The 13,644-nt window shown below is 39.7% G+C and overlaps 1 protein-coding gene across 1 annotated transcript in view; it reads left to right on the forward strand.

Moving 5' to 3' along the window:
- The window catches only part of MGAM2 (maltase-glucoamylase 2 (putative)), an 83,212-nt gene that overhangs the window by 18,145 nt on the left and 51,423 nt on the right, over positions 1-13,644 (forward strand). The window contains 8 exon segments of the mRNA XM_035020314.1: positions 510-609; positions 1,430-1,542; positions 1,660-1,785; positions 4,372-4,503; positions 4,593-4,691; positions 7,119-7,232; positions 8,115-8,199; positions 11,165-11,282. Coding sequence (XP_034876205.1) covers positions 510-609; positions 1,430-1,542; positions 1,660-1,785; positions 4,372-4,503; positions 4,593-4,691; positions 7,119-7,232; positions 8,115-8,199; positions 11,165-11,282 — 887 coding nt within the window.

Here is a 13,644-nt window from a genome sequence, read left to right on the forward strand (position 1 = left end):
AAAGCAGCACCTGGGGTGATATGGTTAACAAGAGCTGATGATTGTAATCCAGTTTTAGAAGATTTTCATCATCCCACTAGGATCCCTCATACTTTTATAGACATAATCCCCATTCCCACCCCAGTGCCCACTTTAGCCCTGGGCAATCACCATTCTACTTTCTGTCTGTATAGATTTGACTTTTCTGGATACTTCATATAAATAGAATCATGCAATATTTGGTTTCTTTTGTATCCATTTCTTTCACTTAGTATCACATTTATGAGGTTTGTTCCTGTTGTAGCATGGATCAGTTTTTCATTTCTTATTATTACTAATAGTATTCCATTGTATGTATTTTGTTTATCCATTTATCAGTTGATATTACCATTTCAATACCTTTTTGATATAATACTAACCCACGTCAGGTGTTGACCAAGTACATGTTGTATGTGGCGTTTGACTTTATTCTAGGGTAAATAACATTTTCAACATGTACTACTATTATTTGTTATCATTTTTCTTGACAGGACATGATTAATCTGTATGGAGCTCATACATTCTTCCTGTGCCTTGAAGACACCAGCGGCTCCTCTTTTGGTGTTTTTCTGTTGAACAGTAATGCCATGGGTAGGAAGCATCTTTTTATCTCAACAGGAATATGTTTGGGGATGTGGCTTTTATAAAACTAACTTTCATGGCGAGATCATTATTTAACAGAATGTGTATTTAACCTACAATGCTTCTATATGGGAACCCAAAAAGTAGGGTAACCTGTTATAAATCTAGTTCATGCTGAAAGCTATTTCCATTGAAAACTTCTTTCGGGTTCTCTTTTGATGCAGTGTTTTCCATAATATTCTGTAGATAACAAGATGCATTGACAGATAGGTCCCAAAGATACCTGTAGATTTCAACATGTAAACCAGACTGTCTGTCTGTAGGCAACAAGGCTGTGTTCCGTAAGCTGTTTCTCATAGCTCATTCCTTCCCTACTCCAGAATCTTCTCCCTCAAGCTTCTGGACTAACAGTGCCTTAATAAAGGCTTGTTTTTATTTTTATTTGTAAATTATAATTAAACTCATCTAATAAGGTTTTTAAAACTTTTCCATTACTTTAAATCATTCACAAATTCCAGACATTTGTATTGTTATATAGCCAGATTAAAATAGAATTGGTTCTTAATTGAATTAAAATAAAAAAATAAGATTATAATAAGAAAAAAATAGAATTGGTTCAGCTTTCTCTTAAAAAAATCAATTCTTCATTAGCGTTTTACTCACTTAATATTATAAACGTCAGCAATCTAAAGAAAAGAATTTTTTGTGTGGCTTTCATCTCTTGCAAAATGAGACTGAGATTGTTTTGGATAGCTCAGGTATTCATATTCTAGAGAAAAGTATATCTGCAACCACAAAATTCTAATAACCCTCATTTTAATCCTTTCAGAGGTCACCCTGCAGCCTGCTCCTGCGATCACTTACCGCACGATTGGGGGCATCCTTGACTTTTATGTATTCCTGGGAAATACTCCAGAACAAGTGATTCAGGAATACCTGGAGGTATGGGCTTTGCTTGAACAGAGTTACAAATGGAAATGGAAAGTGTTTTCTGTACAGACATGGTGCTCAAAGCAGTAGTTTTTAAATGCTTAAACATGTCTATATTTATTTTTTCAGCTCATTGGACGACCAGTGCTGCCTCCCTACTGGAGTCTTGGGTTCCAGCTTAGTCGCAGGAACTATGGTGGCATCAATGGATTGAAGGAGGTTGTGAACCGAAATCTTGTAGCTGGGATCCCTTATGTAAGTCGGAACTTCTCTTAACCTGTGTAAGGCACCATTTCCTATCTTTCAGTTTTTGCATCTAATTCAATGTATTAGGAAGAAATACAGAGAGAGATAGGTGGATAGACACATACATACGTAGACAAACAGGCACACCTAGTGTCAGAAATTTGCATGCTAAATTACCTGTGTCATCATGGAAACAGCAGTTTATGGAGTTGGATGGATATGGTTTTGAATTTTAGCTTTACTTCTTCCTAACTCTCTCAGTGTTGGGCTGGTTAATTAGCACCTCTGAGTCTTAGTTTCTCCCTTTATAAAACGAGAACGCAAGGCTTCCTTTGGTGGACTGGTAGTGAGGAATGCCTTACACTATGCACGGAAGGCAGGCAGCACATTGGATGAGCTCCATCAAAGTTAGCTGTTATTTTATGAAAGAAAGCAGCACCTGGGGTGATATGGTTAACAAGAGCTGATGATTGTAAAAATGACTCACAGTAAGTGAGTTTCTCATAGCGACCTTGAACACTCCTTCCAGATCTAGCAGACTCTAATTTTGAAAGTTCAGTGGTTGCCAAGTATTTATGATGTTCAATGTCCACTGGTAAATAGATAATTATTAAGTGTAGACTACTTGATAAGTTCCTCCAGGAGATGTAGAATGCCTTTAATGAAGTTATCAAAACAGTTTATTTGGGGCTAGATCTTTGGAACTGTGTCGCAAGCATATATTTGGTTAGCATGCGAAGGAAGAATGTGCAGGTGGAAATGACTTTGGCCTGATCTCAGGACTTAACAATGCCCTCTCAGGGCAGCAAGGAGAGCAGGCAGGGAGATGAATTTTTCCTGTGAGAAAACATGCCTGCTGTGGTGTTTTGGTGTCTAGAGGAAATTGATCATGTGTTTCATTAAAATGCTCCCAAATCTGATACCTGCAAGCACTCAATTCCAGGAGGAATCAGGCCAAATCTTGCCGCGTGGTTATTATTTTATAAGGTGCTTTCACAACCATGGTTAAACGTCATTTATTGGTATTTTGTAAATGAGATAATGGAAACACACTGCATAGTTAGTAACTTTTCTAAGGTCACTAAAGCTAGCTAAATGGCAGGACCAGGATTCAAAAATGGTTCTTTTACTCCATGTGGTATTGGTTTCAATTTATGCTCGTACCTCTGATGTGAAGGGCTTTTCTGAGGTGCTGCTGATTCAGGAACAAATGAGCTTTCCTTCCACGGATTGGATCTTTCCCACCATGTGTGGGTGGAGGCACTGGGTATTGACTGACTGCCCAGTGTTAGAACAGATGTGCTGTGTTGGCACCAGGCCACCAGCCACATTTTCCTGCAGGCCTGGAAGCTAGAACTTTCTAAGACACATGAGGAACACTTAACTACATGAGGAACACATTCTTGGAAGACCTTCAGATGTCCTTGAAGTTGTGGCAGTTTGGAAAAAAAGAGCAGCTGGATTCAAAGGGCCTATCACAAAAGCTGCAGTCGGCCCCACCCACCCCTGCGTATGACCTTGGGACATGTCACTCAAACCCTTCACATTTCAGTCTTCTCACTAAGAATAACACCTGCTCCTCACAGATTGGTATGCAAACACTAAAATAAACTATGTATGAGACTTTGGTGAATTAAAGCTCTGCCCCTTTGTCGTTTATCTTTGTGAGTTATTGTTCTAGAAGTTTTATAGAGCAAGAAGACTGTTTTCTCCTCTAATGATATAGTCTAGCTTAATGTTTAGGGTCCAAGTTAGCACATGGTTACAACATTACTAATATACTCACCCAGACATTTGAAGAGCACCTGTTTTATGTCAAGCATCCAGGCTCTCAAGCTGCAGGGATGGGGGCACCTGGGTGGCTCAGTTGGTTAAGCATCTGCCTTCGGCTCAGGTCATGATCCCAGAGTTCTGGGACCGAGTCCCGCATCAGGCTCCTTGCTCAGTGGGGAGCCTGTTCTCCTGCTGCCTGCTGCTCTCCCTGCTTGTGCTCTCTCTCTCTCTGACAAATAAATAAATAAAATATTTTTTAAAAAAGTTTCAGGGATGAACAAGGCACAGTCCCTACCCTCAAGTTCCTCCCAAAGCCTCATGACATGCATTGGTCAGGACAAAGACATAAAACTACAACCTGAGAGAGCCTGCATCTTTCAGAAGGGCCTTATTTATTTCTAGGAGGTAGCCAAGCCCTGGAAGTTCAAGGGTCATTAAGAAATATGGCTTCAGGGGCACCTGGGTGGCTCAGTCAGTTAAGCATCTGCCTTTGGCTCAGGTCCTGATCTCAGGGTCCTGGGGTCAAGTCCCACATCCGGCTCCCTGCTTAGCGGGGAGCCTGCTTTTCCTTCTCCATCTGCCTCTCCCCCCTGCTCGCGCTCTCTCTCTCTCAAATGAATAGAATCTTAAGAAAGAAAGAAAGAAAGAAAGGAAGGAAGGAAGGAAGGAAGGAAGGAAGGAAGGAAGGAAGGAAGGAAGGAAGGAAGGAAGGAAGGAAGGAAAATATAGCTTCAGTTTTAGTGAGCAAGAACCAGGGCTATGATACTTTCTGTCAGCACAGTGATATTTCCTAGGTTCTAACTGGCTGGCACTATCTTTCAGGATGTCCAGTATTCTGACATAGACTACATGGATGGAAATAAGGATTTCACTATTGATCAACGAGCCTACCCTGATCTCTCAAATTTTACCAACGACTTACATAAGCAAGGACTGAAATATGTAATCATTATGGTATGTTCAAACAAGTCTGTTGCCTCGTTTTCCCTTTCAAGGTGCAAAAGAAATTGGCAAAAATAATATTTGTTATATTTATTTATTAGAATCCTGGCATCTTAAATAACTCTGACTATCAGCCCTATATGAATGGAAGGAAAAAGAGAGTATGGATCTTGGGGGACAATGGCTTTGTCGTTGGACAGGTAATTTTGCAAGGAAATCAATAAATTAGTCATTTGGGGAACTTTGTACTTTTATTAATGAAAGTGAGTAGAAGGCACGTTGTAGTATCATCACTGTTTTCATGCTTTAGAGGCTTCCTTTATTATTATTTTTAAAACAGTAGATGTAATAGTAAAATGATTAAAATTCTGAAGGATTTTTAAAATTGAAATATATTTGACATATGACATTGTGTAAATTTCAGGTTTACAGCATGTTGATTTGATACACTTGTATATTGCAAATTGTGGCGAGAGCACTTCGACCATATCACATAATTATCATTTCTTTTTTTGTGGTGGGAAAAATTAATACCTAGTCTCTAAAAAGCTAGCCCCTGACTTTCTGTACTACAGATATTTGAGAAGCAATGTATTATAAGAAGAAAATTCATTTATTCTTAAAGTCCTCCTGCCTCTCAATTTCTTTCTCTTTCCCAAGACAATACATTCGGCTACAATAATGTAGTAGGATGCTCACAGTCTAATGTGAAACCTGTCTCAGCTAATGTACTTTTATTTTACATGAGACTTAACAGAGCCCAGCCTTTATTCAGGCATTGGAGTAGGCTGATTAGAAGCCTATTTCCAGAGTACTTTACATCAAATCGTGGAGGCAACTTTCTATTCCAGTTACATATAGGGTCAGACCTAGCTGACTGGATTATGGGAGATTTACTAAAACTGATACTTAATCTGAGAGTTTATGTGTCTGCAAGTTGTATTGCTCCTAGGCGGTTTACTTTTCAAAACTGTCTTTTCAGGGTTATCAATGTCCCCTTAATCCCCCCTTAACTGCTCACTTAATTCCTATCATTGACTTTGTTTACAATACTTAATTCTATTTACTTTCTTTTTCATTGAGTCTAACCTTCTATGAAATAGTAGTTTCCTTCCTTCCCCAAACCAATGCTTTGATTTTATTGTTTTGTTTGAAGTGAATTTCTATAATATCAGACCGATATTCATATGTAAGTACAAAATCAGAGCCCGTGGTCACATAAACATGATTTTGATTATCTAAAAAGTAGATTATCCAGACCTGTGAGTCATTTCAGTAGTACTCATATTTGAGTGGTATACAATTGGTAATTTGCATATATTACAAGAATTTAATTTGTTGCCTCCACTGACCAAGAAATAACACAAACATTTGATCTGAGATGTTGGCAGAGGTAGTAGTCTTGGAGGTGGCTGGAGGTTTATTATAAAGGTATTTGGGTGGTGCCTGGAGGCTCAGGTGTTTAAGCGTTCGACTTAGGTCATGATCTCAGGGTTGTGAGATTGAGCCCTATGTCGGACTCTGCACGGGGCCTGAAGCCTGCTTAAGATTCTCTCTCCCTCTCCCTCTGCCTCTCCTCCCACCCCCACTTATACTCTCTCTCTCCCAAATAAACAAACAAATTAATTAATAAAAATAAAGATATTTGGTTGGAATGAAGTTTGCTGGGCCTACTCTAGATAGAGTGTTGCTATAGGTGACTTCTTTACCACATTGCCTATTTCCTGAGTCCAAAATTACCTCTAGTTATTATTTGGTGCCCTATCACCTAACACAAGAGACCAGGAGTTCAACCCATTTAAACTGAGAATTTTCAGCTCCCATCTTGAGTTTTAAGAAGTCTCTGCATATTCACATTATATGTATTTTATAATATATAAATAAATATTAACATAAAATATATGTAATACATATAACACATAATATATATTAACATATGTAAGATATATATTAATTATATTGCCTGAGCATAAGGTCCTAAATGACAACCTATGAGTTTGTTGGGAAAATAAACAAGAATGTAAGCACAAAAGCTTGTATCCTCTATCAATTCAGAGTTTTCAATAATTTGGCTGTAATTTCTATCTTTGCACTATTTCTGGAAAATGTTAAAAGCTATATCGGTAGGAATAGATTAGGAAGAGAAGAGAGGATAAGAAATACTGGACCTGAGTAAGAAGCACAAAATTCATCTCACCATTTAAAACAGATTGTTTCTCTACCAAACCAAATGTATCATTTATAAACATCATTCTTCAAAGCAGGTTTAAATGACCTTTGATTAACACATTGAGTGAATCTAGTCATTCTCTCCTAAAATCTTACCCACTTAGATGAATGAGTGTTTTTAGACTGTTCTCCCAGCTGGTCTGACATCATGAAATTTTGTTATTGTGTTTTCATTGAAAGAAGACATCTGATGGCTTCTCATGTATTTATGGCTGTTTTTCCTTTCCTTTTTTCTTCTTTTGGTTCCTTGCATCTAGTTTACTATTTAGTTTGGGGTAAGTTTTGATCTGAAATGTTAAGATGTCTGGGGCTCCTGGTGGCAGAAGTGATAGCAGCAATGAGCGCATCCGTGGTCCTCAGGCACACCCACTGCCCCCGCCTTCTTCTTTGTTCCCTAGGGATACCCTGGATGGACGGTCTTTCCTGATTATAGTAATCCGACTTGCACTCAGTGGTGGACAGAGCAGTTCAGTGAATTTCATAAAACTCTCGAGTTTGATGGAGTGTGGATTGTAAGTTGTTATGCCAGAATCAAACTTCTTTTGGAAATGGATAATCCAAGATTTGAGAATGAGCTTTGACCCTGATCTGTAATAAAATAGTTTTCTTGACATAGTGGTATTTAAAATCCTTTTACTTAATGCGGAGCTTATATGCAGGAAAATAGACCACCTCAAAACCCCAGATTTTAATTCTGGATCTGCCACCAACTGATTATTTCTTTTTTGAGAAAATCCTTTAGTTTCCCATGGCCTCAGCTTCTACCTCCCTTAACTGTCTTTCAGCTTAAAGATACTGTTTTATGAGAGGTTGTCGCACCGATCCATTAAAATTTAAAGTTAATCAGAGAATGATTTAATAAACCCCTTTCATTTTTTAGGTGGGGATATCAGGTGGAGATATTTCTTTGAAATTTGGAAAATTATCTCTGTTAGCAAGATTAGGCATCACCTATTTTTAATCCATTTTAAAGAGACAGATTTGATCTCTGTTATATCTTCTTGTCCCTCACTGAGTGGAATAAAAGACAGGGGAAAGTATAAAACAGAAATATTCCTCTGTCTTAGGTTCTTTCGAACAGCACTGAAACATTAACAGCAACAATAAAACTCACATTATTCATAAGGTAAGAATTAGCCTTTGGAATGGTATCGTTTAATTAGCTAATTGAAATCAATGTATAAAAGGTAAAATGTGCCTGATACCATTTCTGGCTGGAGGGCACCTTAGACACAGCGCAATCCGAAAGATGAAACAGAGGTCAAGAAAATTTAGGAAGATTCCTCAAGATCCCAAAGTCAATTAGTAAGAGGGGCTTCCAGCTGAGTAAACCTTGCCAGACGACTAACCCTACATCGGTAACACTTCCCTTTGTCCATCTTGTGTCTTTGAAGGAAATGGATGAAGTATCCAGCTTTCTCCAAGGTTCTGATCGCGGGTGTGAAGGGAACACCTTCAACTTTCCTCCTTTCACTCCCCGTAAGTTGTCTGGAGATACGCTTAGAGCAAGCTCAGCAGCACTCCGCGTGGCTGAGAACAGTCCCAGTTCCCAGTGCAAGGGGCCTGCAGGCACCCTGGCCACTCCCCTACCCGAGGCCTTGCTGCGCCCATGGCCTCTGGCCACCTTCTGGCCACCGGAACCCGAGGGCGAGTGTATGGTGGACACACGCCTCCCTCAAGGGGCTCTGCATCCTCCCATCCTCTTCGTGGTCTCCAAACCCCTCAGACAAATGGTTCAGTTTTCAAATTTGTGAGAATACCAGAATACTTTAAGGTAGAAACTACCTTCCACTGAAGGAACTCTGTAATTTTGTGAACTTTTTTTTTTTTTTTTTAGCTCATCAGCCACAATTTAAAGCGTCCGTGGTTCCTTTTAGATCCTTCTTATTTTTAAGTCTCATTCTTAGTCAGATTTTCCAGTCCTGATTTTGAAAGTATGCATGTGTGTGAAACCGTATCAAATAGATTATGCTGTGGATTAACACAATAAAAGTTTATTTTTTGCTCCTATACTGCAGCATGAGATGTGTGGCTCTCATCCAAGCAGTGGCTCAGGGATCTAGTTACTTCCACTGCTTGGTTCTCCCATCTCAGAATCCTTTGTTTCCCGATTAAAAAATCTCAAGCTGATAAGGCTGCAGTTAGCTCTAATATATACTGTGACTGGAAAAGTAAGTCGATGCAACTAATTTACCACTACTGGAAGGTGATGTGTTAGTTATGAATCTAGATCTCTTAAAGATTTATTGACATTGTAAGTTCACTTTTAAGAATGTATCTAAAATATTGAAATGTATATATTTTTGGAAATATATATATTCTGGAAATATAACACTTTGAGAAACACTCGAAGTGTTACAAAATATTTTAAAAATTGAACTTTATAAAACATAGATCTATTGATTACCGTACAAACATCCAATACAACTTTCTAAAGTTGGTTAATGGTATTAGAAAATCTCATGACACAATGTTGGATGAAAAATCTATCCACCCACCTGTCCAGTCAGCCAGCCAGCTAGCTAATGTAATTAATGACTATTACGTATGTAGTTCCAGATATACACAAAAATGCAACTAAGGTAATAACGGCAAAATATTATGCTATTATTTCCCGAGCTGTGAAGCTATGTATATTTTCCAAATTTTAGACAATGGGAATGTATTTCTTTGATAAATAGAAAAAGAAATCTTTATTTTAAAAAGTTTTAAGAAGCAAGTTGTGTGAAGGGCGTATTGACAATAGGTTCAGTTAAGATTCTTCTTCAGATGTATTTGATTGTCTTCTGTTAATAATACATTGCTGAGAATTTGATTTCAAATAAAAATATTAGTTGGAACACACACACACACACACACAAAAAGAATCCTTTGTTTCCAGCTTCCTGGGTGAAGGAGAGGGATGGTAGAGAAGTTTTATTGGCAGGCCTAGAAGTGGGGAGTATACAATTTGCTCACATTTCTTTGCTCAGAATCCAATCACGTATTCTCAGTTCAACCTCCAGCGAAAGTGTGAAATATAATCTTAACTCTCCCAGGAAGAGAACACAGCCTTGGTGAGGATCTGGCTAGTCTCTGCCAGTTGATTCTGGTTTGTCCACTTCACTTGCACCCTGGACTATGGTTGACCTATTTCTTTAGCTCCTTTTGGTCACTGAAGGAGTGGAGAATTTTTTAGGAGGGATCTTGGCTTCAAACCATTTAACCTCTTGCAAAATCTGCTGTTTGCTTGTCTGCTTATTCCTCATTCTTCTCTGCTCAGTCTATGATGCCCCCCCCCCCATTTTTTTTCCACTGCAGATCAGTTTATTGTGTTTCTCTTTTAATCTCTTAATCTTCTTAGCGAGAACCAAGTTTTTGGTTTTTGTTTTTTCTATAGAAAACTGCAATCTCATCCCCTTCTGCCTGCTTCTGGCAAGCACCTCACTCCCCAGCTCCCAGCATTTTTGTCTGCCTACCTATGACTAGCCACTACCTTGTAGCTGCTCTGCTTCTCACCTTTTCAGGATTGGACAGTTCACATTAGCGTGATGAAGAATTACATACATTACCTTTGACCCTGGGACAATTTTAGCGTTTTTTCCTTATCATTAAAGTGGTTGTGAGTCTCATTCCACAAACTGAGCTGTGCCAAATATAAATTTCATGTTTTATCATTCAACTTAATTTCTGATTAAGTTGGGCTGGTGAGATTCTGTTGGGCTAGTGGGAAAAAGTCAATGTCAGGGTTTCCTGGTTCCATTACTTTCTGGAACTGTGCTTCATACTGAGGCCCTATGTCCATGGCAAGGCCTCATGAAGGAGAGCTGATATTGCGCCCCACCCCGTTATTGGTTCACAAGAAGAAAAGGGAAGAAGGAGATTCTAGGCTACAAAGCAGAAAATGTTGAGCATTTTCGGCATGAAAAGGGAAAATAACAGTCAGACAATGGTGATTCTAGAAGCAGGATCTGAGTTCTTATTCATGAAACCACCCAAATGTCATATCTCATTTCTTAAAAAAAAAAAAAAAAAAGCCTAACGGGTTGAATGCTTATAATGGAAGAATGAAAGTACATCTTTCCCACTGCCCCTCATCTCTGTTCCTTACACACTCAATTCTTCTTAATCAAATATGTGTAGAGAAATGTGGTGCTTTATTTACATTTCATCTCAGGCCGACTTCCCGTTGCTCTCCGCTCATTTTCCAGTTGTCTCCACTCAGCACCATGTTTTATGAGCTCTGAGGCAATGCACCTTAATTTTAATGATCTATCTCAGAGAGGGGCTTGGTGTGGGTCCCAGGTAGGATATAGCATTTAGGATAGAGTTTAAAACTGGAAAGGATTTTGTCAGGTGGAGATTGGGTGGGAAGGTGCAGTAACTGGGAAGGGAACAACTGGGTGGTTATTTTGTTAGAGCTGATTGATTGGGAAGTGCATCACTAATGGCTGTTCCCCCACAGGGATTCTGGACCGCTTGCTTTTTGCAAGAACCCTCTGCATGGATGTAGAATTTCAGTGGGGCCTTCACTATGATGTCCACAGCTTGTATGGCTACTCCATGGCAAAAGCAACACACTTGTAAGCACTTGGCTTTCGCCCTAATTCCCTTCTGGGGGAGGTGGGAGGCGGAGGGTTTTCGTATCTTCCATAAGTATGTTTTTCAAATATATTTTGTGGTTCTAAGGATGTACAACTCAGATCTTAGAGGATACTTAAGAGCTCTTCTCATAGAGCCCTTTGGTGCCTGTATGAGATTAGTTTTGATTAGCTTGTGACTAAGGGACTTCATTAAATACTGGTAGGCAGTAATGTGCGAGGTATTTAGAGCCCTGAGTTGGAAGCCAGCCCTTGCTTAGGTCCTGTTACCGAACCACACTAGGTTGCCTGATTTGGCAAATAAAAATATAGGACCCAGTTAAACTTGTAGTGGACACACTTATACTAAAAATGATCCATTGTTTAAATGAAATTCAAGTTTGCCCGAGTGTCCCTTGTCTACCTGGCAGGCTACCCACACCACACCCTCCTGGCTTCTCTCCCCGCTGCCCTCCCCAGGCTCCCTCTCAGTTCTCCTGTCTGCAAACATACGCTTATCTTTAAAGCCTCTTTTCAGATGTTTCTAGAAACCTTCCTGTCAGTTCTAGGAAAAGATTATTTCCCTTTTTTGTGTTACCTTTGTTTGTATTACAATATGCTCAAAATGCAAAAATCTTGTATTACAACGTTTAGATAATCCCCCCTTTTTTTCTTGCTGGACTGCAAGTTTTTTGAGGGAAAAGTCACCCCTGTAACTTTAGCCTGAGGAATAGTGTATGTACCTGTGTTGCACAGCTGCCTGGCCTGAGGAAGAGACGTCAGGAAGGGTCTGCAGGGGGCCTGGTGAATCAGAGGCAGCAACTGCCCCTGTTTTGTTCTCCAGCACCGTTTTGCCCTCCTGACTTAGTATTACGTGGGATTGCCCAGGTGAGAGAGAGAGTCCTTGTCCAATAAATGCAAAAGTTTTGATCTCCATAAAAGAAGCTTCGAGAAGAAGGACACACATTTCTGATTTTGTTATCCTCTCTTTTATGACCTCTGTCTCTCTCACTCTTCCTTTCCTGGGAAATAAGCTAGAAGAATAAAGCTCAGTTATCTCACCTTTGAAATGAGAGGCTTGGATTAATGTTTCCCAAAGTTCCTTCTTGTTCTGATCTATTTCGACTCTAAGATGCTTCTATCTAAGAACAGAAGGTGGGAGGGAGAGTGGCTACATGCCGGGGGTGAGAAAGGATGGGCAGGAAGAGGGAAAGAGAGTTGCAAATTGCTTCATTGCTAGTGTCACTGTGTAATAAAAGTGCTGTAAGACCATGAGGGGGTGGTTAATATATTCTAATAGCTATGATTAATAGTTAAAAGGTAACTATAATGGAGAAGGTAAGTGCCCTTCTAAGTTCTCTGGATCAGGCAGAATGACCTAAGTCCCCCGAGAACAGTGGGGATAAGTGGAACTTGGCCTTTGGATAGGAGGCAGAGTGGTGAAAAAACAAATATGTTTTTTGTTCAGTGGGATCTGAGCATCAGCAGCATTTAAACCATAGATCTGATGAGTATTTGGCTCAGCCTTCCTGGAAGTATCGTTTGGGGGCAGTGGTTACTGGTCTACCCCAAGAAGGAACTGCTCCCTCTAAGCTGAAAGTAGAAAGACAAGATCCCTTCAGAGATCGGGACAGATGATAAGCCTGCCAGACCTGAGGGACAGAAAAGAGAGACTTGAGGACCTCTGGATAAGATTGTTCCTCTGCTCTGGAAAACACAGACTTATCTAATCTGTGGTACCATAAAGGTCTGCCTCTAGATAAACCTTTAACCTCAGATAACTTCATCCCTGTTTGGGTTTCACTCTGTACAACCTGAATGTGTTTCTTTCATGGTGGATGATTACAGAGTGCCATAAACCCTCTAGCCAGTGCTAACAAAGGCAAAGCACCTGCTTGTCAAGATCAAAGTAGACATGAGGGTAGGAGGTGAAGAGTGAGTGTTCTTCTCTATGCTACCTTTCTTTTTCGGTCATTAAATCGTCAAAATGGACTTCACTCTTTTAAACCCATCTTCTATTTCAGAATTTTCTCCCTTTTGCCATTATAAATCATTTTGCATTTATAGACTCACCATAAGGTAGTACTCAGGAATATGAAGTTGGGGAGCATTGGTGGCTGGGACAGTGTCTGTGAGGAACTGCCCAGGGCCTGGTGATACACTTGTCTCAGACCATGTACCGAAAGGGAAGATAGAAGGACTCGCAGCGATTGTGGGTCAGGTATCACCATACCATAGTTGTGATTTTGTTTAATTTCAGATCACTAAAGGAAGGTATGAACTGCTTAGCATGGAAGGAGAAGGGAGGGAGAGGCATTTCAGGAAAGTGCCTATGCAAAAGAGTATTCAGAATAAAAGCTAGAAA

This window comes from Mirounga leonina, unplaced genomic scaffold, assembly GCF_011800145.1.
Source record: "Mirounga leonina isolate KUSES-001 unplaced genomic scaffold, KU_Mleo_1.0 Mir_174, whole genome shotgun sequence".
In the NCBI taxonomy this organism is placed as follows: domain Eukaryota; kingdom Metazoa; phylum Chordata; class Mammalia; order Carnivora; family Phocidae; genus Mirounga; species Mirounga leonina.